The 26,928-nt window shown below is 44.9% G+C and overlaps 1 protein-coding gene across 5 annotated transcripts; it reads right to left on the reverse strand.

Moving 5' to 3' along the window:
- Positions 1-1,560: 1,560 nt before the first annotated feature.
- On the reverse strand, positions 1,561-26,928 carry zdhhc16a (zinc finger DHHC-type palmitoyltransferase 16a). Of its 5 annotated transcripts, none has more exons than XM_046353534.1 (11): positions 26,763-26,928; positions 4,695-4,953; positions 3,978-4,172; positions 3,714-3,802; positions 3,453-3,481; positions 3,196-3,329; positions 2,889-2,975; positions 2,541-2,626; positions 1,973-2,096; positions 1,826-1,896; positions 1,561-1,669 (listed from the first exon to the last, which is right to left on the reverse strand). In XM_046353534.1, exons 2-11 carry the CDS (start codon positions 4,944-4,946, stop codon positions 1,567-1,569), a joined length of 1,170 nt encoding a protein of 389 aa, XP_046209490.1. In that variant the 5' UTR covers positions 4,947-4,953; positions 26,763-26,928; the 3' UTR covers positions 1,561-1,566. The 5 variants fall into 5 exon arrangements, with proteins under 5 accessions (XP_046209490.1, XP_046209489.1, XP_046209487.1 ...); XM_046353533.1 differs by lacking the exon at positions 26,763-26,928 and adding an exon at positions 25,150-25,282 and having other exon boundaries at positions 2,556-2,626; positions 2,892-2,975; XM_046353531.1 differs by lacking the exon at positions 26,763-26,928 and adding an exon at positions 25,150-25,282 and having other exon boundaries at positions 2,892-2,975.

Below are 26,928 nucleotides of genomic sequence, written 5' to 3' on the forward strand. Positions count from 1 at the left end.
ACGGAGTCAGATTTGTAGGCCTCCTTGCTCGCACACACCTTTTCAGTTCTGCTCACAACTTTTCTATGCGATTGAGGTCAGGGCTTTGTAATGGCCACTCCAATACCTTGACTTTGTTGTCCTTAAGCCATTTTGCCACAACTTTGGATGTATGCTTGGGGTCATCGTCCATTTGAAAGACCCATTTGCGACCAAGCTTTAACTTCCAGACTGATGTCTTGAGATGATGCTTCAATATATCCACATCATTCTCCTTCCTCATGATGCCATCTATTTTGTGAAGTGCACCAGTCCCTCCTGCAGGAAAGCACCCCCAAAACATGATGCTGCCACCCCCGTGCTTCACGGTTGGGGTGGTGTTCTTCGGCTTGCAAGCCTCCCCCTTTTTCCTCCAAGCATAACGATGGTCATTATAGCCAAACAGTTCTATTTTTGATTCATCAGTACGATCTTTGTCCCCATGTGCAGTTGCAAATCGTAGTCTGGCTTTATGGTGGTTTTGGAGCAGTGGCTTCTTCCTTGCCGAGCGACCTTTCAGGTTATGTCGATATAGGTCTCGTTTTACTGTGGATATAGATACTTTTGTACCCGTTTCCTCCAGCATCTTCACAAGGTCCTTTGCTGTTGTTCTGGGATTGATTTGCACATTTCGCACCAAAATACGTTCATCTCTAGGACACGGAATGAGTCTCCTTCCTGAGATGCATGACGGCTGCGTGGTACCATGGTGTTTATACTTGCGTACTATTGTTTGTACAGATGAACGTGGTACCTTCAGGCGTTTGGAAATTGCTCCCAAGGATGAACCAGACTTGTGGAGGTCTACAATTTTTTTTATGAGGTCTTGGCTGATTTCTTTTGATTTCCCCATGATGTCAAGCAAAGAGGCACTGAGTTTGAAGGTAGTCCTTGAAATAAATCCACAGGTACACCTCCAAATGACTGAAATGTTGTATATTAGCCCATCAGAAGCTTCTAAAGCCATGACATTTTCTGGAATTTTCCAAGCTGTTTAAAGGCACAGTCAACTTAGTGTATGTAAACTTCTGACCCACTGGAATTGTGATAGTTACCTGTGTCATGCACAAAGTAGATGTCCTAACCGACTTGCCAAAACTATAGTTTGTTAACAATAAACTTGTGGAGTGGTTGAAAAACAAGTTTAAGTGACTCCAGTCTAAATGTATGTAAACTTCTGACTTCAACTGTATATATGCATTAATTTCTCAAAAATATTGACACCCAATTTGACATGCTCCTATGAACTTCACATGTTGGTGCTCATGGGTCCTTTTACATGGAAATGACCAGGTTGGTTTCACTTGGGCGCAGCAAACATTCCCCATCTCTTTCCTGCTGGCCATCCCTGTAGTTCTCACTCTCCAGCTCAGAACTCCACTTCTCATCTATATAACCTGGTCATCGGTCTTCAGCACCTGTAGGGAACAGGGGCGACAGGGAGATGTAGTTCTCTCTGTAGACAGAGTCTGTGTGGTCAGGGGTCAGACAGCCATCAGGTATTTCCTCATTGGGTAGATGTCTCAAGTCAGTTATTTTCTATTTGGCTCAGACGGGAATCAGGTCTTTTCTGATTGGACAGATGTCCCAGGTCAGGCCGTTCCCATAGGGGGCATGTCCAGAGGGCAGGAGGACTCGCGTCAGCCAATGACTGGAGAGAGAAGAGAGGCAGAGGTTACCTCAACGAAATAATAATATTTATGAATAGTGTTTTATTTCTGACCACAACAGTCACATAATGTGCATGTTAAATATCTGCACAGAGCAAAAGATCTTCACACCCCTTGGTGACAAGCATGTAACTAACCTTCTCTTCTCCACACCAAAGAAGACTTTCCAATTGTTTAGTCTGCCATAGTTAAAGGGGTTCTTGTACACCTGGGAGAAAGAGGAGAATACAGTTTAAATAGCTTGTGTCCGCCAACTTTAAGACAAGTGGCATGTGTGTGCTCACCTTGCCATGTTTGGCCATGCGTTCGGCCTCCTTGTTGTTGATGTGTCTCTCTATGCTGGTCTCTCCTCGGGATATCAGCACTGCGTGCCAGATAGTCAGCCCCCCCAGAGCTACGGCCACCGTGCTAAAATTACCAAACACAATTTTTTGGGGGAAAACAACCAATGACAACACACACGGTACGGTGAGGCTGAAGTTCTATCATTACGGGAAAATAATGTACTTTGGTTGCTAAAATGATTATTTTCACCTAATTTCAGTTAATGTGGCAAAACAAGCAGGTATTGTGTAAAGAATATTTGTACCATCTAAACCACTGAAATATATTTTATAACAGAAAATATTGTATTTTCAGCTGTTTGAAACTGGTGTACAAAACCAAAAAACAATACGGGAAGAATGGGAAGCACAGAAATAGCTCACAAAGAACATTTCTACTGCTTCTTAGACTTCCTTTCAATGACAATTACAGATCTATAACTAACATTTCTATGTGAACATGGTCAGGTCACCCAAAAAGTTACATATTACAGTAATAATAACAGTAATATTGTGAAGCAGATCTCACCTAGTTAATACCCACATGTAGATGATACTCTTGTGGAACATCTTGTCTCTGAACGTGTAGGGAGGAGGAGGGGTCTGGTAGGTGCTCTGATTGACAACAACATACAGAGGTCATACAAACGCCTAAACAGTAAAACATATCCTAATCGGGACCAGAGGTTGTGCTTAAGTAACCGGTTTCATGAGTATGCAATAATAAGTATAATATAAGATCAAAGATCGTATGAACAATATCACCCTTTAAATCTAAGTCATCCATTGACCTACCACCACTAAGAACAAGAAAGTAACTACGAGAAGCAGAATGACGTGGAAGGGGCAGTGTGTGTGTGTGTGTGTGTACACGTACTACCTGCCCAGGAGGTAAGATTCCTATGAGTTGCCCCATTCCTGTCACCGGGACACCTGATTTATCCAAGTCCATGTGTTTGAAGCGCTATGGGGACAATGCAAAAACACACACCAAGACAACCAAGAGTTAGAGATAAACAGAAACACTTCAAGAGTTAAAACTGAACACAGAGACTGTTAAAGTAGACCATGACCCTCTCAACAATGGAAGCCCCACAATGGAGGAGATAGCAGACGAGCAGGCTCAGCAGACGAGCAGGCTCAGGTCTCTCTCAAAGAGTTTGCAAGCGTGTGTATGTGTGTACCTCTATAGCACTATAAGCATCTAGGAAGAGGTTCCGGCCACTGATGCTGCAGTAGACACAGCCCAGGGTCATGGAGAGACAGAAGCAGAAGAAGTAGCGCTGGTTAAAATGGCCAACACAGTTATTCAGCCACGCTGGAGGGAACGGGAGTTAAGGAGGAAACCAAAAACACTAACACCCATCCTCATTACACCCATCCCTGATAACTTGACATTACCAATCATAATCTCCACTCTCCAACTCCATTTAAAGGATACGACAATGATGATCCATTTTCAGAATGCACCTGTGAAGTAGAAGATGTCATGTTAACGTTGGCCTACAACGCTACCATACTACCCTGCTACCATACTGTAGCAGGATTATGAGTTTATAGAGTAGGTAGATAGGTAGGTAGTAATTCCCGTACCATTGGCCCAGGGTCAGCTATTTCATCCCCCTAGTGGTTATGGTTAGGATATGCGATAGGGTCATCTGATCTGGGATCTATGGTTAGGGGCAACCTGAGTTTGTCTTACGTGTTGCAGATTCCACAGTGGTGAGTCCTGGCTGGTTTGGGGATGATACACTTCTTACACACGGACACAAACGGAATGTCATTCTTTACCTGGAATAAACACAACACAGATATTTATTCCACCTCTGTGTGTGTGTGTGTGTGTGTGTGTGTGTGTGTGTGTGTGTGTGTGTGTGTGTGTGTGTGTGTGTGTGTGTGTGTGTGTGTGTGTGTGTGTGTGTGTGTGTGTGTGTGTGTGTGTGTGTGTGTGTGTGTGTGTGTGTACCGTAGGGGGGTATCCTGGGGAGGTCTTGGTGGCTTTATAGTAGTGGAAGACAATCATGATGAGGTTCCAGTGTCCATAACCGATGTGCCAGACTATCCAGGGTGGAGAGTAGGTGTTGAGAATCAGGGGCAGCAGACCCACGTAGGCTATCAGCAGGATAGAACTGGTCAGTATCACCACCAGACAGACAAACACCTGGAGAGATGGAGAGAGTGAGAGTAATTAAAGACATGATCTGGAACTTTGGCGACTAATTAGTATTTTTATTTTTTTAAACCTCCCGCTTTGGGCTGGATGTGTCAATGTGTAGTTCAAACATGCATAATCTATGAGCAGAATTAGTCTTAATTAGCCACAAAATAGTGGTTTGAAAAGCGACTGTTTTTCTGGAAGCTGTGCTGTGCCATTTTCCCTACATTTGCCTCCAGATGGGCCCACCCCCTAGCAATGTGATTTCTACCTTAGAGCTTCAGCCCATCGCCATATAAGTGACAGCTAGCAAGAGGTATATCATGCACCCACCGCAGAGCAAGAGAACAATGACGCGGTGCACATAATGTGATGTAGTACGTAATTGTCGGGAACCACTTGTCTCGAGCGCTACTTTCAGAACTACTGGCTAAAAAGTATACAAAAAAGGTACCAGAGAATCAATTGAAGAGATGGAGAAATTGTTTCATGAGCAAGAACATCTGCGCAACTATCACACATACTTACCGCCCCGAACCAGCGGGTAAGTAGGTCCACCATCCAGAAGATGGGTTCCATCAGTGAGTCCATGACGACATCAGAGTTGGTGAGGGAGTTGTAATAGAGGGAGTTAACCATCAGTTTGAGGTAGGCCCATCTCTGTCTCACACACAGAGGTAGTCTACTGTTGTTGCCATTGCTGTAGCGCCACCGTCTGGCGCACATGCGCAACCGCACCCAGCGCAGCAGCACCAGCAGGAAGGTGGGGCACGGCCGCATTCTGCTCCTGAAACACACATACAAACACGGGGATGAATGTACACACACACAGCTACAAAGACCACATGGGTGTAAGGAATGGTATTGGCTCTGGGTTCAGGCCTACTCCTTCTCTTGTCATCTGCCGGACGTAGCAATTATGACTTTGGGATCTATGTTCCGACATTCCTGTGGCTCTCTGGGAATAACGGCATATGTTGGAACAGCCGGCTGGCCCTTCTGCCTACCCGTAATTCCAATTTAGGATTAGATTAAACCAACCCCCCACCCCATGACATCACATGTAATCTCTGCCATTGGATGGGAAATTACATTCCAGCCATTTGGGGGAAAAAAAAAAAAAGTGGCAGTAGTGTTGTTTCAAACTTTCACATCCTTTTCAGATGGGGGTTGACTACAACGTGCAGAAGAATCAATGATGAAATCTCGATTAAAACAGTCCAAATTAATTAATTAAATTTAACTAAGGAAGTCAGTTAAGAAATTATTATTATTTACAATGAGGACCTAGGAACAGTTGGTTAACTGCAATGTTCAGTGGCAGAATGACAGACCTTGTCAGCTCGGGGATTCGATCAAGCAACCTTTTGGTTACTGGCCCAACACTCTAACCACTAGGCTATCTGGCGCCCCAAAAGGGGACTCCGTAAAGGAATAATGTGGAAACAGGTTAAATGTACATTTATAAATCACTGGCACAATTCCAAACTGATCACTTGACCCTCCGCTCAATGCACTTGTGGAGATCGGAGATAGTTTGATAGGTCAAAGCACTATGGTGAAACTTCCACCTAGCCTATCAGAGGCCAAATTGGAACTATTACCAAATTGCTAACACCTGTCAAATCAAAGTGTATAGGGTAGATTTGGGATTGAACCACCAACTGCTAGGCCTACTGCTGTAAAAAAAAATTACAACACTTAATTTACAGCAGCTCTTGCTATTCTGCATTCCAAATGCGCTAACAATGTCAATACATGTCCTTAAAGATGGAAGGCAGGAGACAAACGACGAGATCAGGTGAAACCATTCACGCCAATGAGAACTCATATATAAAGTTGTTTTTTTCTCAAAGTTGTCGAAATGCCACATGCGTCCACTTATATCAGTGCATTCGTAACAACATAACCACCAGGAAGCTTCTATTCAAATAAGCCTCACATTGTGGTCTTATGTTTGTGGGCAGATTTTGGGCGGAGTAAACCCTCTCGCTTCGCCTCTTCCTCTCCAATATCCAGATGTTCTTAAAAGGCCCAATGAAGCCATTTTTAATCTCAATATCAAATCATTTTTGGGTAACAAGTAAATACCTTACTTCTTGATTGAAAACACAGTATCACAGTAACAAAAATAGATTCTTAGCAAGAGCCATTTCTGAAGAAAGAATGGGGGAAACTGAAAACTAGCAGAGGGCTTTGTGTTATGTATGCTGGAATGGAGATTTAAAAACGACAGCTGTAAATGTATATTAACCAATCCATATGGCATAGCCTACACATATAGCACACTTTGCAATACAATATTCTCTAAAAACAGTTGTACAATGTGCTCTGCAATAAGAAATCCAGAGTTTGAGTTCTAAACCAGAGCTCTAAACCAGCAGCTTCCCTATACCATGGTGAGCATGCATAATGTTGGATGCATTTTTTTTTTTTTTTTCACCTTTATTTAACCAGGTAGGCTAGTTGAGAACAAGTTCTCATTTGCAACTGCGACCTGGCCAAAATAAAGCATAGCAGTGTGAACAGACAACACAGAGTTACACATGGAGTAAACAATTAACAAGTCAATAACACAGTAGAAAAAAATGGGCAGTCTATATACGATGTGTGCAAAAGGCATGAGGAGGTAGGCGAATAATACAATTTTGCAGATTAACACTGGAGTGATAAATGATCAGATGGTCATGTACAGGTAGAGATATTGGTGTGCAAAAGAGCAGAAAAGTAAATAAATAAAAAAACAGTATAAAAACAGTATGGGAATGAGGTAGGTGAAAATGGGTGGGCTATTTACCAATAGACTATGTACAGCTGCAGCGATCGGTTAGCTGCTCGGATAGCTGATGTTTGAAGTTGGTGAGGGAGATACAAGTCTCCAACTTTTTGCAGTTCGTTCCAGTCACAGGCAGCAGAGTACTGGAACGAAAGTCGGCCAAATGAGGTGTTGGCTTTAGGGATGATCAGTGAGATACACCTGCTGGAGCGCGTGCTACGGATGGGTGTTGCCATCGTGACCAGTGAACTGAGATAAGGCGGAGCTTTACCCAGCATGGACTTATAGATGACCTGGAGCCAGTGGGTCTGGCGACGAATATGTAGTGAGGGCCAGCCGACTAGAGCATACAAGTCGCAGTGGTGGGTGGTATAAGGTGCTTTAGTGACAAAACGGATGGCACTGTGATAGACTGCATCCAGTTTGCTGAGTAGAGTGTTGGAAGCCATTTTGTAGATGACGTCGCCGAAGTCGAGGATCGGTAGGATAGTCAGTTTTACTAGGGGGTAAGCTTGGCGGCGTGAGTGAAGGAGGCTTTGTTGCGGAATAGAAAGCCGACTCTTGATTTGATTTGATTGGAGATGTTTGATGTGAGTCTGGAAGGAGAGTTTGCAGTCTAGCCAGACACCTAGGTACTTATAGATGTCCACATATTCAAGGTCGGAACCATCCAGGGTGGTGATGCCAGTCGGGCATGCGGGTGCAGGCAGCGATCGGTTGAAAAGCATGCATTTGGTTTTACTCGCGTTTAAGAGCAGTTGGAGGCCACGGAAGGAGTGCTGTATGGCATTGAAGCTCGTTTGGAGGTTAGATAGCACAGTGTCCAATGACGGGCCGAAAGTATATAGAATGGTGTCGTCTGCGTAGAGGTGGATCAGGGAATCGCCCGCAGCAAGAGCAACATCATTGATATATACAGAGAAAAGAGTCGGCCCGAGAATTGAACCCTGTGGCACCCCCATAGAGACTGCCAGAGGACCGGACAGCATGCCCTCCGATTTGACACACTGAACTCTGTCTGCAAAGTAATTGGTGAACCAGGCAAGGCAGTCATCCGAAAAACCAAGGCTATTGAGTCTGCCGATAAGAATATGGTGATTGACAGAGTCGAAAGCCTTGGCGAGGTCGATGAAGACGGCTGCACAGTACTGTCTTTTATCGATGGCAGTTATGATATCGTTTAGTACCTTGAGTGTGGCTGAGGTGCACCCGTGACCGGCTCGGAAACCAGATTGCACAGCGGAGAAGGTACGGTGGGATTCGAGATGGTCAGTGACCTGTTTGTTGACTTTGCTTTCGAAGACCTTAGATAGGCAGGGCAGGATGGATATAGGTCTATAACAGTTTGGGTCCAGGGTGTCTCCCCCTTTGAAGAGGGGGATGACTGCGGCAGCTTTCCAATCCTTGAGGATCTCAGACGATATGAAAGAGAGGTTGAACAGGCTGGTAATAGGGGTTGCGACAATGGCGGCAGATAGTTTCAGAAATAGAGGGTCCAGATTGTCAAGCCCAGCTGATTTGTACGGGTCCAGGTTTTGCAGCTCTGGATTTGGGTAAAGGAGAACCTGGAGAGGCTTGGGCGAGGAGCTGCGGGGGGGGCGGAGCTGTTGGCCGAGGTTGGAGTAGCCAGGCGGAAGGCATGGCCAGCCGTTGAGAAGTGCTTATTGAAGTTTTCGATAATCATGGATTTAATCGATGGAGACCGTGTTACCTAGCCTCAGTGCAGTGGGCAGCTGGGAGGAGGTGCTCTTGTTCTCCATGGACTTCACAGTGTCCCAGAACTTTTTGGAGTTGGAACTACAGGATGCAAACTTCTGCCTGAAGAAGCTGGCCTTAGCTTTCCTGACTGACTGCGTGTATTGGTTCCTGACTTCCCTGAACAGTTGCATATCACGGGGGCTATTCGATGCTATTGCAGTCCGCCAAAGGATGTTTTTGTGCTGGTCGAGGGCAGTCAGGTCTGGAGTGAACCAAGGGCTGTATCTGTTCTTGGTTCTGCATTTTTTGAACGGAGCATGCTTATCTAAAATGGTGAGGAAGTTACTTTTAAAGAATGACCAGGCATCCTCAACTGACGGGATGAGGTCAATGTCCTTCCAGGATACCCGGGCCAGGTCGATTAGAAAGGCCTGCTCACAGAAGTGTTTTAGGGAGCGTTTGACAGTGATGAGGGGTGGTCGTTTGACTGCGAACAACCACATTAGAATATAAGGTATGGAGAATGACAAAGAGCCTGTAGGATTATAGAAAAAGCAGTTGGGAAATTAATGTTTGACTTTCAAATACTAAATACTCAGTGAATGCAAGTATATTTAGGTATATAAAAATCAGCAATTCTCCACTTGTGGGTCACAAACCAAGATTTTAAAAGGGTTACAGGTGTCTGAGTTATTTTTAAAAAATGCACTGAACAAAATTATTAAAAAACGCAACATGTCTTCATGAGCTAAAATAAAATATCCTAGATATATTCCAAAATGTACAAAAAACTAATTTCTCTCAAATGTTGTGAAACAAAATGTTTACATCCCTGTTAGTGAGCATGTTATCCTTTGTTAAGATAATCCATCCCCCTGACAGGTGTGGCATACCAAGAAGCTGATTAAACAGTATGATCATTACACAGATGCACCTTGTGCTGGGGACAATAAAAGTACACAAATGTGCAGTTGTCACACAACTCAATACTGACTGCAGGAATATCCACCAGAGCTTTTGCCAGAGAATGTAATGTTAATTTCTCTACCATAAGCCACCTCCAACATTTTATAGAATTTGGCAGTACGTACAACCCGCAGGCCTTGTTTATGAGCGGATTTGCTGATGTCAACGTTGTAAACAGAGTGTCCCATGGTGGCGATGGGGTTATGGTATGGGCAGGCATAAGCTACGGAAAATTAACACAATAGCATTTTACATATGGCAATTTGAATGCAGAGATACCATGACAAGATCCTAAGGCCCATTGTCCTGCCATTCATCTGCCACCATCACCTCATGTTTCAGCATGATAATACACGACCCCATGCCATAAGGATCTGTACACAATTCCTGGAAGCTGACAATTTCCCAGTTCTTCCATGCCCTGCATACTCACCAGACATGTCACCCATTGAGCATGTTTCGGTTACTCTGTATCGACGTGTACAACAGTGTGTCCCCACCAATAGAGGAAATCCGCATAGCCATTGAAGAAGATTGGGACAACATTCCACAGGCCATAATCAACAGCCTGATCAACTTTATGCAAAGATGTGTTGCACTACATGAGGCAAATGGTGGTCACACAAGATACTGACTGGTTTTCTGATCCATGCCCCTACTTTCTTTTTACGGTATCTGTGACCAGATGCATATCTGTATTCCCAGTCAGAGCAGGGTGGCCCTATACGCTCATTGCGCAAATTGCGTTGGGCCCGCAAATTACTCAAGAGCCTCACCCCCCCCTCGTGTCAAAGTTGGTGTCAATGTTTACAACTTCGATGAGAGGATGAAGCGGAACTATCCTTCTGGTCACAAAAAAAGAAGAAAAAAACAACATGAGAGTGAATTGCGGGAACAGCGATCAACTAAACTTGTGTTCTCTCCAAGTTTGATGTCAGCAAATAACAGTAACGTTAAATTGATGTGCATCGCTCTCTAGTCTGTCTTGCTAACCTAGCTGGGCAGTGCATCTCTTGGTCCGTCTGTCTTGCTTGCTTTCCAGCCACTTCCAGGTTTGTGTTCTGTGACTTTGTGACTGACCAAAGTGAGAGTGAAATACAACTATTTATTACGTTTGATAAGCGCCAACGGTGTAAACTGCAGCTCGGAAAAGATAACTGCGTCACGTGTGAACATGCGTTCATGAAATGGAACTCATGCTTTCCAGCAGCAACCTCTGTGGGTACCAGTCTAGACAATATATGGGCGTGATGGCACTCATAGGTGTACAGAATATTAAAACAAGGCAATGATTATTTAGTCTCTCAGTCAAGGTTTAGTTTAAACTCTGGGCTAATGCAAGATGGAAAGCAATGGATTGACGTTGACTATTGATTTATATATTGAATTTAAAAAATGTTGATTAGCTAGGAATACTGGGCAATATGGATGCACATCTCTCAGTAAATAATAACCATCAAGTATTCAGCCAAGCCATAGTATAAATAGTATGTATAAAATAAATCTGGGGGAGCCAGTTAGAATGGGCCTGATACAGCTGATAAAATGTATAATAGTATTGTTAACTATAATTTACAGGTGCTATGCTTACGTGTGTCAGTAGAGGAGGTACAGCCAGTACAAGCACAGACCCAGTACAGCCGGCTTCAGCAAATACTAACACAGACCTAGTAATGGCAGCTTCAGCAAGTACAGTACTAACACAGACAGAGTACAGCTGGCTTCAGCAAATGCTAACACAGACCTAGTAATGGCAGCTTCAGCAAGTAAAGTACTAACACAGACCCAGTACAGCTGGCTTCAGCAAATACTAACACACAGCCAATACAGCAGTCTTCAGCAAGAACTAACACAGACCCAGGTGAAGTACAGGCAACCTCATCCAGTACTAGCGCAACCAGAGGTGTACAGCCAGCATCAGACACAAGCAGCTCAGACCATTATAGAACAGTTTCTGCTCCATCAAATGACCCAGCAGATTGGCCCCCAGTCTTAACAGACTTTATGAGGACCGAGTTAATGGACCGCTGCGCACTCAAACCAGGACTGGATTTTTCTTACCCTAAAGACAAGTATAGAAGAGGTTTCCATTCAGGCTTATTACAGAGACAGCTGTCAAATGGGGAAAAGATTACCAGAAGCTGGCTTTCATAATCAAAAACAACTGTATTGTTTTTGCTGCAAGCTCTTTTCTACTGGTCAAATATCAATACCATTCTGAAACACCATGAGGGTAGTCCTGAACACACAGACTCTTTACCAGATACAAATGACAATTTTGGAGGCTTAAAGAAAACGAGAGAAGAAAAAAAATCCAGAAAATCACATTGTAGGATTTTTTATGAATTTATTTGCAAATTATGGTGGAAAATAAATATTTGGTCAATAACAAAAGTTTATCTCAATACTTTGTTATATACCCTTTGTTGGCAATGACAGAGGTCAAACGTTTTCTGTAAGTCTTCACAAGGTTTTCACACACTGTTGCTGGTATTTTGGCCCATTCCTCCATACAGATCTCCTCTAGAGCAGAGATGTTTTGGGGCTGTTGCTGGGCAACACGGACTTTCAACTCCCTCCAAAGTTTTTCTTTGAGATCTGGAGACTGGCTAGGCCACTCCAGGACCTTGAAATGCTTCTTACGAAGCCACTCCTTCGTTGTCCAGGCGGTGTGTTTTTGATCATTGTCATGCTGAAAGACCCAGCCACGTTTCATCTTCATTCACTAGGTATGTATGTCTTCCATTTCCTAATAATTGCTCCCACAGTTGATTTCTTCAAACCAAGCTGCTTAACTATTGCAGATTCAGTCTTCCCAGCCTGGTGCAGGTCTACAATTTTGTTTCTGGTGTCCTTTGGCAGCTCTTTGGTCTTGGCCATAGTGCAGTTTGGAGTGTGACTGTTTGAGGTTGTGGACAGGTGTCTTTTATACTGATAACAAGTTCAAACAGGTGCCATTAATACAGGTAACGAGTGGAGGACAGAGGAGCCTCTTAAAGAAGTTACAGGTCTGTGAGAGCCAGAAATCTTGCTTGTTTGTAGGTGACCAAATACTTATTTTCCACCATAATTTGCAAATAAATTCATAAAAAATCCTACAATGTGATTTTCTGGATTTTCTTTTCTCATTTTGTCGGTCATAGTTGAAGTGTACCTATGGTGAAATGACAGGCCTCTCTCATCTTTTTAAGTGGGAGAACTTGCATTGGTGGCTGACTAAATAATTTTTTGCCCCACTGTATTTTGGATATAAAAACCATCTTTATGGAACAAAAGGAACATTTATTGTGTAACTGGGAGTCTCGTGAGTGAAAACATCCGAAGATCATCAAAGGTAAGCGATTAATTTGATTGCTTTTCGTGACCAAGCTACTTAATGCTAACTGTACATAATGTTTTGTTGGGCGATCGATAAACTTACACAAACGCTTGGGTTGCTTTCTCTGGAGAACATATTTTCAAAATCTGAGATGACAGGTGGATTAACAAAAGGCTAAACTGTGTTTTACAATATTGCACTTGTGATTTCATGAATATAAATATTTTTAGTAATATTATGTGAATGTGGCACTATAATATTCAGCGGTTGTTGATGACAATTATTCCGCTAAAGATGGGTAGCGTCAAGAAGTTAATGTTGACTGCTAACATGAATTTCTTTTAACTAGGGAAATTTTGTCACTTCTCTTGCGTTCTGCGCAAGCAAAGTCAGGGTATAAGAAGCATTTTGGGCCGCCTGGCTCGTTGCGAACTGTGTGAAGACCATTTCTTCCTAACAAAGACCGTAATTCATTTTCCAGGATTGTACATAATTATGACATAACATTGAAGGTTGTGCAATATAACAGCAATATTTAGACTTAGTGATGCCACTCGTTCGATAAAATACAGAACGGTTCCTTATTTCACTGAAAAAATAAACATTTTGTTTTCGAAATGATAGGTCATTAATATGGTCAAATCCGGAAACTAAGGCTTGTAATTTCTTTGTTATTATATTATAATTAAGTCTATGATTTGAAAGAGCAGTCTGACTGAGTGGTGGTAGGCAGCAGCAGGCTCGTAAGCATTCATTCAAACAGCACTTTCCTGCATTTGCCAGCAGCTCTTCGCTATGCTTCAAGCATTGCGCTGTTTATGACTTCAAGCCTATCAACTCCCGAGATTAGGCTGGCAATACTAAAGTGCCTATTAGAACATCCAACAGTCAAAGGTATATGACATACAAATGGTATAGAGAGAAATAGTCCTATAATAACTACAACCGAAAAATTCTTACCTGGGAATATTGAAGACTCGTGTTAAAAGGTAAGTTGCTAGCTAGCATTAAACTTAATCAATCATAATCACTAGTTATAGCTACACATGTTTGATGATATTACTAGTTTATATAGCGTGTCCTGCGTTGCATATAATCAATGCAGTGCGCATTCGCGTGAAAGGACTGTCGTTGCTCCAACGTGTACCTAACCATAAACACCAATGCCTTTCTTAAAATCAATACACAGAAGTATATATTTAGTTACTAGAAATCCAGGTTAGCAGGTAATATTAACCAGGTGAAATTGTGGCACTTTTTAAAAACCTTTATTTAACTAGGCAAGTCAGTTTAGAACAAATTCTTATTTTCAATGACAGCCGTGCAGTCATGAGTGAACAGGGAGTACAGGATGAGACTGAGCACGCACCCCTGAGGGGCCCCCGTGTTGAGGATCAGCGTGCCGGATGTGTTGTTTACCGACCCTTACCACCTGGGGGCGGCCCGTCAGGAAGTCCTCGATCCAGTTGCAGAGGGAGGTGTTTAGTCCCAGGGTTCTTAGCTTAGTGATGAGCTTTGAGGTCACTATGGTGTTGAAAGCAGAGCTGTAGTCCATGAATAATACATTGGTTTTACCAGAGAAGAGCATGTATATACCTCTGATTCTAATGAATCAATTGAATTTGAATGCTTGAAATTTCAGTTCGCTTAGCCAGATGCTGTGTTTCACCACAGACAGACAGTGAGAGAGAGAAAGTGAATAAATCACTAGGCTTGGGTGGTTTATGTACCATATACGGCCATTTGTAAATGGCCCTGGGAGGGTTTTTCCAATACCATGTTAATATTAGCTACATTAAGTAAAGACCTTCAGTCAACTTGTGCAATATGTTAGGCGATCCGCTTCATTTCACTTGTTCCATTATTTTACATTGTGAAGCTTACCGTAGTTCCCCAGAACATTTGAGCCAGTCACATTGTTTGTTTGTTTGTTTGTAAATAGCACAACAGGAGAAAGCGAGAGCAGGTTGAGTTCAGCTGTGTATTGACTGAGGTCACGTTTTATATTGAAGTGTATTCAAGTGTTTTTCTTCAATAGAGTGATCAGGGACGGGCACGTGCAACTACACTCAATTAGTATTTGGTAGCATTGCCTTTTAAATTGTTTAACTTGGGTCAAATGTTTTGGGTAGCCTTCCACAAGCTTCCTACAATAAGTCGGGTGAGTTTTGACCCATTCCACCTGACAGAGCTGGTGTAACTGAGTCAGGTTTAAAGGCCTCCTTGCTCGCACATGCTTTTTCAGTTCTGCCCACACATTTTCTATATGATTGAGGTCAGGGCTTTGTGATGGCCACTCCAATACCTTGACTTTGTTGTCCTTAAGCCATTTTGCCACAACTTTGGAAGTATGCTTGGGGTCATTGTCCATTTGGAAGACCCATTTGCGACCAAGCTTTAACTTCCTGACTGATGTCTTGAGATGTTGCATCAATATAACCACATAATTGTCCTCATGATGCCATCTATTTTGTGAAGTGCACCAGTCCCTCCTGCAGCAAAGCACCCCCATAAGATGATGCTGCCACCCCCGTGCTTACATTTACATTTACATTTAAGTCATTTAGCAGACGCTCTTATCCAGAGCGACTTTCACGGTTGGGATGGGTTCTTTGGCTTGCAAGTCTTCCCCTTCTCCCTCCAAACATAACAATGGTCATTATGACCAAACAGTTCTATTTTTGTTTCATCAAACCAGAGGACATTTCTCCAAAAAGTACGATCTTTGTCCCCTTGTGCAGTTGTTGTAAACTGTAGTCTGGCTTTTTTTATGGCAGTTTTGGAGCAGTTGCTTCTTCCTTACTGAGCAGCCTTTCAGGTTATGTTGATAAAGGACTTGTTGTACCTGTTTCCTCCAGCATCTCCACAAAGTCGTTTTCTGTTGTTCTGGGATTGACTTGTACTTTTTGCACCAAAGTACATTCATCCAATTTGTAAGTCGCTCTGGATAAGAGCGTCTGCTAAATGACTTAAATGTAAATGTAAAAGGGGCGGCAGGGTAGCCTAGTGGTTAGAGCGTTGGACTAGTAACCCGGAAGGTTGTGAGTTCAAACCCCCGAGCTGAAAAGGTACGAATCTGTCGTTCTGCCCCTGAACAGGCAGTTAACCCACTGTTCCCAGGCCGTCATTGAAAATAAGAATGTGTTCTTAACTTGACTTGCCTGGTTAAATAAAGGTAAAATAAAATAAAAATAAATGAAAAAGGAACCACCAGCTTTCATTTGTTCTGAGCAAGGAACTTAAATGTTAACTTTTACTTTCTTCTCCAACAGTGTTTTTGTATTTTTTAAAACATGTTTCATTAATTTATTTAAGACTAAATTTATTTTATTGATGTATTATATTAAGTTAAGTGTTCATTCAGTATTGTTGTAATTGTCATTATTACAAATATATATATATTTAAAATTGCCTGAATAATCGGTATCAGCTTTTTTTGGGCCTCCAATAATCTGTACCGGCGTTGAAAAATCATAAATCTACTACCAAGTGAGCTATTTTTCAGATGTTGCCCTACCGGAGATACACAGTAATACCGTCACTGCTATTAGCTTCACAACATACTGTAGCGACCCGCACAGACAGCTGTGTGTTATGTGTTAGGCTAGGAGGTGGTTGTGTTGTACTGACCAGTACCCGGTGTTCGCGGGGTCCGACATGTCAATCAACCTGCTATCTGCCAATCACAGGAATGCCTGGAATGTTCTGATGCCGGGCATCCTGGTGGTCGGCGGAGTGGCGTGGAGTGGGGTGGAGCATTGGAAGTTAAGACCTCTCTTACGTCTGGGCTTCACAAGAGAAGGTCACGATTGGCTTGTGGGTTATCTGTCATCTATTTGGAGTGTGCTACGGCCCAAACAGTAGCCTGTGTAAAATTGGTTTAATAAACCGTCAATTCGCAAACTCAAGCCTCTGTCTGGACAATTGTTCATTTATGATCTAGTCAGGTCATTACATTGTTGTCAGAAGTAAAAACGTTGATACAAGTTAGCCAGCTAGCTAGCTGACTTATGTGGCTAGCTACCGTAGGTGAGAACGGGGATAGAAAATGCTTCGAGGGAATCCGAAAGTGAAGGTGGAGGTAGGGGACGATTATGGCCAAGGAGGTGCGTGTGAATGGACGTCGGGGGTTCTGTCTGAGGAGATCGCCAGGGCGTCGGAGCTCATTTTAGGGGGGTGGTCGGATGAAGAAAGGGCACTGCAGTTGGCTTTATGCCTCACGGATGAAGCTCTGGCCTGTTTGATATTGATTAGCCCCGAGGACAGGCATGATTATGGTGCTTTAGTGGGAGCACTGAGGAGGCGCTATGGACAGTGTGTACAGCCCGGGCTACTGCGCTCCGAACTGAGTAATAGACGCAGGCAGCCTGGAGAGCCTCTACGGGTGCTAGCTAATGACATTGAGAGCCTCTCTCGGCGGGCATATGCTCACATGCCCCCCTCCGTGCAGAGCGAGCTAGCACGGGACCAGTTCATACAGGCGCTCTCTCCTACGGAGCTGCGCATACAGACCCAGCTGGCTCATCCTGAGTCATTGCAGATAGCCTTGGAGATGGCTTTGGAGAGGGAGCTGGTGTGGGCTGGGGCTTCAGCTGGGGCTTTGGTGGGGGTGCAGGGAGACACACCCTCTGTGCGAGCTGGGGGGGCAGAGCAGCCCGGAGCCGGAAAAGCCTGCTTGGGTGGCCGAAATGACAAAACTCATTCGGGCTGTGTCGCTACAGGCGGCACGAAACACAAGCCCTGGTCCCAGGTTCTGCTGGGGTTGTGGCCAGCCAGGCCATCTGCGCCGAGATTGCCCCATGTCCCCCAGAGCTCAGGGAAACGGCTCGGGGTCCGCATAGACCGGGTAGTGCGGACCCCTGGCTTTCTATCCCAACCACCATCATCTTCAGGAGGAGCCCACCGGCACAGACGGGGAAGCAAGGCTCCACTTCCCCCAGAAGCAGACGAGGGCAAGCGGATGGAGCCTGTTGTTGTGGTGGGCCGGACCTGTGTTGGGGACTTTTGTCATGTCCCTGTCACTGTGGAGGGGGTGCCCTGCTCCGCCCTGGTGGACACTGGGTCCACAGTAACCCTGGTGAGGCCAGATATTGTGCCAGGTTGGACTCAGTGTGAGCCTACAACTGTGCAGCTCCGCACAGTCACAGGTGAGCTGGCACCCATGAAAGGGAAGGGAATAATGACTCTGACAGTAGGGGGCAGGACTGTGCGTCATCCTGTGTGGGTGGCGGCTGTGCAGGACCCTTGTATCCTGGGGTTGGACTTTCTTAGGAGCACAGGCTGCCAGTTAGACCTAAATAGGGGCACACTGAGCTTCCAGGGAGGGACGGAAGTCACCATGGCCCCCCCTAATGTCACATTCACTCAACCCAACAAACCCTTTACTCCAACAGTTAAAGCAGCAGAGACTCTTGGCTGCGCCCCCTCCCTCACAGCTGTGTGTGACTTTTCCCCAGTCCCCCTGTCACCTACGGCGGTGTGTTACATTCCCCCAGCTACCTCCATGACACAGCCCTCTGTGAGCCCGGGCCGCACCCCTCCAGCCCAGCTACCCCAGATGGGAGAGGAGAGGACACTGTCTGCAGTGAGGGAGATATGGGGGAGGAACTGTGTTGGTCTTGACCCCGAGCAGCAGGAACAGTTGTGGCAGTTGCTGTTTGAATTCAGAGACAGCTTTGCGTTGAGTGAGGAAGAGGTGGGTCAGACTCATCTGGTGCAGCATGAGATCGACACAGGTGATGCTCGACCCATCAAGATGCGTCCCCGCCGTATCCCGCTGGCACGCCAGGAGGCGGCAGACAAGGCTGTGTTGGAGATGCAGCGGGCAGACTTCATTGAACCCTCAGACAGCCCCTGGGCGGCGCCAGTCGTCATGGTTCCGAAGAAGGGGGGCAAGCTGAGGTTCTGTGCGGACTACAGGCGGCTGAATGAGGTAACCAGGAAGGACTCATACCCCATACCACGTATCGATGAGTCGCTGGACCTGGTTAGGGGGTCCTCCTGGTTCTCCTCACTAGACCTCCGCAGTGGCTACTGGCAGGTGCCCCTCTCCCCAGAGGCCAGAGCCAAAACTGCGTTCTACACTAACAGAGGACACTGGCAGTTCAAGGTCCTGTGCTTTGGCCTGTGCAATGCTCCAGCTACTTTTGAGAGTTTGATGGACAGGGTGCTGGATGGCATCCCCCGACAGCAGTGTCTGGTATACCTCAATGACATCCTGGCCCATGGCAGCTCCTTCCAGTCAGCCCTGGGGGCGCTACGGCGTGTGCTGGAGAGGGTGGCTGCCGCAGGTCTGAAGCTCCACCCCGAGAAGTGCCACTTCATGAGGAGAGGTGTCCTTCTTGGGCCACCGAGTGGGGAAGGAGGGGATCAGCACCATGGAGGACAAGGTAGGGGCTGTCAGAGACTGGCCCACCCCCACCGACCAGCGTCAGCTGAAGAGCTTCCTGGGCCTGGCCTCGTACTACATGAGGTTTGTACGGGGCTTCTCAAGCGTTGCTGCTCCACTGAACCGCCTGCTGCCGAAGGACAAGGCTTTCACTTGGACAGTGGAGTGTGAGGAGGCGTTCAACACCCTCAAACGTGCACTGATCGAGGCCCCCCGTGCTCGCCCCCCCCCCCCTGACCTCACCTTGCCCTTTATCCTGGACACAGACGCGAGCAATGTGGGCATGGGTGGGGTGCTGGCCCAGGTGGGTCCAGAGGGGGAGAGAGTGGTGGCGTACTTCAGCAAAACATTTGACAAACATGAGCGCCGCTACTGTGTCACCCGGCGGGAGCTCTTGGCTGTTGTGGCTTCCGTCAAACACTTCAAGTACTACCTGGGTGGTCTGCCCTTTACTGTAAGGACTGACCACTCTGCTCTCCAGTGGCTCATGTCTTTCAGAGAGCCAGAGGGGCAGGTGGCACGCTGGTTGGAGGAGCTTCAGCCGTATGACTTCACGGTGGTGCACAGGGCAGGGGCACGCCACTCCAACGCCGACGCCATGTCCCGTCGGCCCTGTACTGCAGACGGCTGCCGCCACTGTGAACGGAGAGAGGGACGGGAGAGAGAGCTGCGGGCAGAGGAGGGTGTCTCTGCCACAGTGTGTCAGGCGAGCGGGCCTGTCTGCTGTGAGCTGCAGACTGTCGACGTGACTGAATGGCGGCAGCAGCAGGGACGGGACACAGACCTACAGCCAGTGCTACAGTGGGTAGAGGCGCAGGTGAGGCCACCATGGGAAGAGGTGACAGCGCTCTCACTCGCGACCAAAGGGTTGTGGTCGAAGTTTGAGAGACTGCGGCTGGCTGATGGCGTGCTACAGCGGGCATGGAAGGAGTCAGCTACGGGAGAGGAGAGGTGGCAGGTGGTGGTCCCAAAAGCATTGCGGGAGGCTGTGCTCCAGAGTACTCATGGGGGGTGGGGACTGGACACTTTGGGGTCACAAAAACACTGCGCCGTCTCCGTCAGGGCTTCTACTGGGGGCAGCACAAGAGGGATGTGGAGGACTTTTGTCGCCGCTGTGACAACTGCACAGCGAGAAAGGGCCCCCCAGGCCGCTCTCATGCTCAGCTCCAACAGTTCCCAGTGGGGGCTCCCATGGAGAGGGTGGGAGTGGATGTAGTTGGGCCGTTCCCCACCACAGACAGTGGAAACCGCTGGGTGCTCACGGCCATGGACTATTTCACAAAATGGCCCGAGGCCTATGCTCTGCCTGACCAGGAGGCAGAGACCATCGTCGACGCCCTGACAGCGGGGATGTTCAGCAGGTTTGGAGCTGCAGAGTCCATCCACAGCGACCAAGGCAGAAACTTTGAGTCCCGTGTGTTCGCCACCATGTGTGAGAGGATGGGTATGCACAAGACCCGCACTACTCCTCTCCATCCTCAAAGTGATGGCCTTGTGGAGCGCTTCAACAAAACGCTTGGACAGCAGCTGGCCATCGTCTCTTCCAAACACCAGCGTGACTGGGACAAGCACCTACCTATGGTCCTCATGGCATGCCGCTCCGCTGTCCAAGACTCCACCTCCTGCACGCCTGCCCTCCTCATGCTGGGGAGAGAGATCCGCACCCCTGCGGAGATGGCGTTTGGTCGGCCCCTGGATAGCCCTCATGTTCCTCCGGGGCCGGAGTATGCCCGGAGACTCCAGGACCGCCTGGAGACAGCCCACACCGTCGCCAGAGAGCAGCTGGTGAATGCAGGTGTGAGGCAGAAAAGGAACTATGACGTGCACACCCGGGGAAGGCACTTTGTGGCTGGGGAGCTGGTCTGGGTCTACAGCCCCCTAAGGAAAAAAGGCAGATGCTCCAAGTTGGACAGTCACTGGGTGGGACCCTGCAGTGTCCTGGAGAGGGTAGGGGAGGTTGTGTGCCGGGTGCAGCTTCCTCCCAGGGGGAGAAAGGTGGCACTGCACCGGGACAGGTTAGCCCCATACAGAGGGGCCTCTTCTCCCCAAACCCCAGGAACCCCCACAATTCCCCTCTCTGGCAATGACATTCTCCAGGCACCCACCATCAGGTGCCGCAGACAAGGCTCCAGACAGCCCACTCCCCCTGTCTCCCCCCCTGTGTCACCGCGTGGTTCTCCAGAGCCACGGACTGTAATACCCGTTCCCGCTTCCTTGTCCCCCATATCCCTGCCTTCATCCCCTGGTTCCCAGAGGGGCACTCTGCGACCATCACGGCCACGCAGGCAAAGGAGAGAGACCTCCGGGTCGCTTCAGAGACTTTATTTGTTCCCTCGGGGACGAGGGACTTTGTGGTGGGGGGGGCTGTGTAGCGACCCGCACAGACAGCTGTGTGTTATGTGTTAGGCTAGGAGGTGGTTGTGTTGTACTGACCAGTACCCGGTGTTCGCGGGGTCCGACATGTCAATCAACCTGCTATCTGCCAATCACGGGAATGCCTGGAATGTTCTGATGCCGGGCATCCTGGTGGTTGGCGGAGTGGCGTGGAGGGGGGTGGAGCATTGGAAGTTAAGACCAGGTTCAGCCTTTGTTCTCTCTCTCTTACGTCTGGGCTTCACAAGAGAAGGTCACGATTGGCTTGTGGGTTATCTGTCATCTATTTGGCGTGTGCTACGGCCCAAACAGTAGCCTGTGTAAAGTTGGTTTAATAAACCGTCAATTCGCAAACTCAAGCCTCTGTCTGGACAATTGTTCATTTATGATCTAGTCAGGTCATTACAATACTATGGAACGCCATTTGGGTCTTTGGGTGTCAGAGGATACAGTAGCCCTCTCAAAGCTGTACAAAGAAAAGTCTGCAAACAACCGAAAACAAATTATGTGTTTACCGCATTGATAATAAAGAATAATTTGCTTGACCGCAACTTCTGAGGTAGCTACCTTTAGCTTGGTACCTAGCTAGCACCAATACAACTATCCTGAAAACAATGACCAGTAGAAACTGCAGTCAGTTTCATTATTCTTAGCAATGATTTAGGAATCCTTGTGAGCAAGTATTAGCTAGGTTGCCTCTTGTTGTTCGCCTATTGAAATTGAATTTCAGTTCATGAAAATAAATAGCTAGCCAGCTACATAATCCTGTTGCCCAAAGCTAATGTTATAAGGAGCCAGCCAACTTCATCTGGCTGGATCGACAGGACCATGTGTGGTGAAGCTAGCCACAATGAGGGTTAGGCACAATAGTAGAATTTTCAGTTTGCCTTCAAAATAAAAGTGTCATTGACAGTGACGCAAATAAATACAAATAGTATAATTATGCCATACTTTTATTTTGAAGGCTAAACACAAAGTCCACTATTGTGACTAATCTTTATTGTGGCTAGCTTCACATAGATGGTCCGACCACCATTAATCAAATAAGAACTGTCTTATAAATTAGGGTTATTTTAGATGACACCTAGATTGTTTTGCTATGTTTTTAGGGAAGAACATTGTTTGCATCCATGAGCTAGCTAGCTTTATTTTTAATGACCATCATTGTAGGTGCGCGAGACAACATTACCAGCATCACAGCATACGTATGGATTAATCGTTGTGACATATGAAATACGAGTGATAGTGTAATCAATGTGTAATAACTACGTAAAGAATAAATGAATGCGTTACATTATTATGTGACGTGCAGACATAGTCAGGTCTTGATTGGTCAAATAGTATATTTTTTGACAAGCAAAGACCCAAACGGCATTCCATAGAAATCCTGGTTGAGAATGAAACGACAAAACAGCACAGCAGGTAAGTGAAAGAAATAGGTTTTGATTATGGTCCTTCTGTAGCTCAGTTGGTAGAGCATGGCGCTTGTAACACCAGGGTAGTGGGTTCGATTCCCGGGACCACCCATACGTAGAATGTATGCACACATGACTGTAAGTCGCTTTGGATAAAAGCGTCTGCTAAATGGCATATATTATTATATATTATTATGTTTTACTGATAATAGGGACATATGTAAATGCCAACAGATTAACTTTTTGGTCAGTGTGGTGTGTGTGTGACCTTTATTTAACATGGCAAGTCAGTTAAGAACAAAATCTTATTTACAATTATTATAGGTCGACCGATTTGGGTTTTTCAACGCCGATACCTATTATTGGAAGACCAAAAAAAGCCGATAGGGATTAATTTGTTAACTTGTTCTCAACTGGCTTAACTGGATGAATAAAGGTGAGAGAAAAAAAATAATAGAAATACTGTATGTGGGAATGTCTATTGTCTGTCCTACATGTACTGTTGGTACATGGAATATTCCTCAACTGCATATATCATAAATTGCTATTACAAATAGAAGTATTGTGTTCAACAACTGACATTTTCAGATATTATTTTTACAAACACACTTTGGTGCTTACAATTCATTCTCTATTGTCATAGATTTGGTGGGCACTCTCATGACTTTTTTTTAAGCACGTACTGATGAAACGGTCACTTAATATTTTTGTCTAAATGTCTACAAATGCTCTACATTTATTCACTCTGTGATAGGGTTGGATCCTATATCCTACTTTTATTATTGTCCGGTAATTGGTTCAGTGGCTATAATTTAGGCTGTGTGTGTAGAATGGGACATAAAGGAAATTACCTCTACTACTAGTTTATAGTGATAAGGAAAACAGCATACCAATTTGGCTTGTGTATTCATTTGCCTATAACTAATCAGAATTCCATTATATTTACATTAAAAAACTGAATACTTCAAAATGAGAAGATCCTGCCATGGAAAAGACGACTGGGTGGACGTAAAGTGGAATGGAGGGGAAATAACTCACACCATGCAGCAGGACACCTTCAGCTGCGGGGTCTTTGTAATGCAGGTTTGATAGCTATATTTTCAATAATTAATGGTTAGCTGTTATGTGGCAATTAGGTCAAAAACTCAATTTTATTTTTTGGTGTAGATGGCCAAGGAAGTTGCACAGAACTCCCAACATCCCCTCCCAAATTGATATGGAACCTTCAAAAACACATGGAGCAACTGCGAAAAGAAATGGCTGAGGATATACTAAAAATGTCTGGTATGTAATGACATTTAATTCAAAGTAAATGTAAATTCATTATTTTTATGTAGTTGTGTCAGACAGCCCTATGTTCAGTTCATGCCTATGATTTCAGAGTTCAACAAAGCCAACAACTACTTCATGTGTGCCACTGATAAAGAACCTGGATGTGGCCCAAAGTATGACTGGGTTAGTAACATTATTTTACATGTTTATAATCTTTTGACAACAGTGACGGCATGTAAGACAATTTATGATGTAACACAATGGATGGCTACTTTGTCATTCTACATTGATATTTGATGTTATTTATGACGTGTTACGCTTTGTTTTGTTTTAGATTGAATGTTTTGCATGCCAACGGTGACTCCATGTGCTGTAACTAGGGATGGTACTGTACTCGATACCATCTACTGCACCTTGCCTATGCCGTTCTGTACCATCACTCATTCATATCTTTATGTAATATTCTTTATCCCTTTACACTTGTGTCTATAAGGTAGTAGTTTTGGAATTGTTAGGTTAGATTACTTGTTCGTTATTACTGCATTGTCAGAACTAGAAGCACAAGCATTTTGCTACTCTCGCATTAACATCTGCTAAACATGTGTATGTGACAAATAAATTTGATTTGAAGTGTCTGACATGTTGGAAAAGATTAAAGGTCTACAATTTCTGTTTCATTTGTCAATATTACATTTGTATTCATTGATTTACTAGCCACCATTACTGCGGTTACATGTTCAGTATATGTATTCACCAGTAAACTCACTGCAGCCTACCTCACCATCTCACTCTCCATCCCTGCTTTGGACAATTAATAGCATGACTCTTGTACTTTGCCCTTTTCCTTTATGGTTGATGTTAACGACGAAAGGAGATATTATCCGTCTCTCCCCTATTGTGCATGTCTGTTAAATACTGTGGGTGGGAAAAAAACACACAAAAAAAATGGGAAAAATAAGTACTTAGAACTACCAAAAATTATAGATAAATATTAAAGAAAAGGGTAAACACAACACTGGACTGAACCCCCTAATTGTCAAACTAATATTAATGTACAACAATATAGAAGAGACATAACTTGAGGTTAAGCAATATGGGTGTATATCCACTGCACACTTCTTAGGTGTGTAGTTGACATGAAGTTTAAAACTACAAAAAAAATTACATTAAACCACGTGATTTTACAGTACAAAAACAAACGTGTGCAATATATAAGGGTACATTCTGCACCATGTTTGGAGTCAGTAAGTCACATGACCAAGGAGCTATTGAAATCCTACATTTTTTTTAAATTCATGTAAAACCTGGAAATGAAAATGGACTAACTAGCAGGTGTGCAATGTCGAGGCCCACTGAGTGGACATTCTGAACCTTGTTTGAAGTCTCTCGGTCACATGACCAAGAACCTATTGAAATTTTACATCTGGAAAAATTGATTTAAAAACATGAGAGATGGAAAATGGACAAACTAAAGGGTGTGCAATATAGAAGGGTAGTCAGTGGGCATTCTGAACCTTGTTTGAGTCCAGTAGGACATACGACCAATGAGCTATAGAAATTCAAAAATGTTAAAAAATATATATTTAAAATAGTGCAAGATGTAAATCGACAAAAAATAAATGTGTGTAATGCGTGTCTATGTCATCGGGTTAGCTAGAACCAGCTTTGAAAGTTTTAGGAGTAATGGTTATATAGCTATCGGAATTATAATATTTTGATTTGTCACTATGTTGACGGTCCCTAACTGCTGTTGGTGGACGTAAGGAAAACTACAGGCGAATACCCAACCTGAAACTGTCTTTACCTCGGTCTGCCACTGTCACAGAAATAAAGCTTTTTCGTGATACAATTTGATTTCAATTTAACATTGTATTTGTATCGTGCACCGAATACAACACGTGTAGTAGACCTTAGCTGAAATGCTTACTTTCAAGCCCTTAATTAACCAACAATGCAGTTAAAGAAATATAGTTAAGAAAATCATTTATTAAAACAAACTAAAGTGTTATAACACAATAAAATGACAGAACAACGAGCCATTATACAGGGGGTACAGGGTAGTCGAGACAATTAAAAAAGTGACTATGCATAGATAAAACAGCGAGTGGCAGCAGTGTAAAAACAAAAGGATGGGGGTTCAATGTGACCGCACGACGGAACGAAGGCTATTTATAAAAGATAGCTAAACAATAATATGCAGACATTCATATCAATTTAAACGCTGACATCTTCCTCACCGCCCTGTCTGCCAAAAATAATATATTGAAATGATAAACCCATTGGCACAGACCAGCGGTGTCGTGAGCTCACCAGTAACAAGCTTCGAGAGTAGCATTGTATGCAGCTGGCTAGCTACCATTGCACAAATACATTGAATGTATTTACTCACTTTCTTAGGATCGCACGCCACCCGCGATAAAGGTGTTATCTCTGGCCATTATACCGAAGTAGGTTTAAATTATTCGGAGGCGAATACTTGAAAGATAGATACTCAGGCGCGGGCTTCGTTTTTAGCCCAAACGCTACACCTCTACTGCGCAGGCTCAGTGCTGCAA

This window comes from Oncorhynchus gorbuscha, linkage group LG06, assembly GCF_021184085.1.
Source record: "Oncorhynchus gorbuscha isolate QuinsamMale2020 ecotype Even-year linkage group LG06, OgorEven_v1.0, whole genome shotgun sequence".
Lineage (NCBI taxonomy): Eukaryota > Metazoa > Chordata > Actinopteri > Salmoniformes > Salmonidae > Oncorhynchus > Oncorhynchus gorbuscha.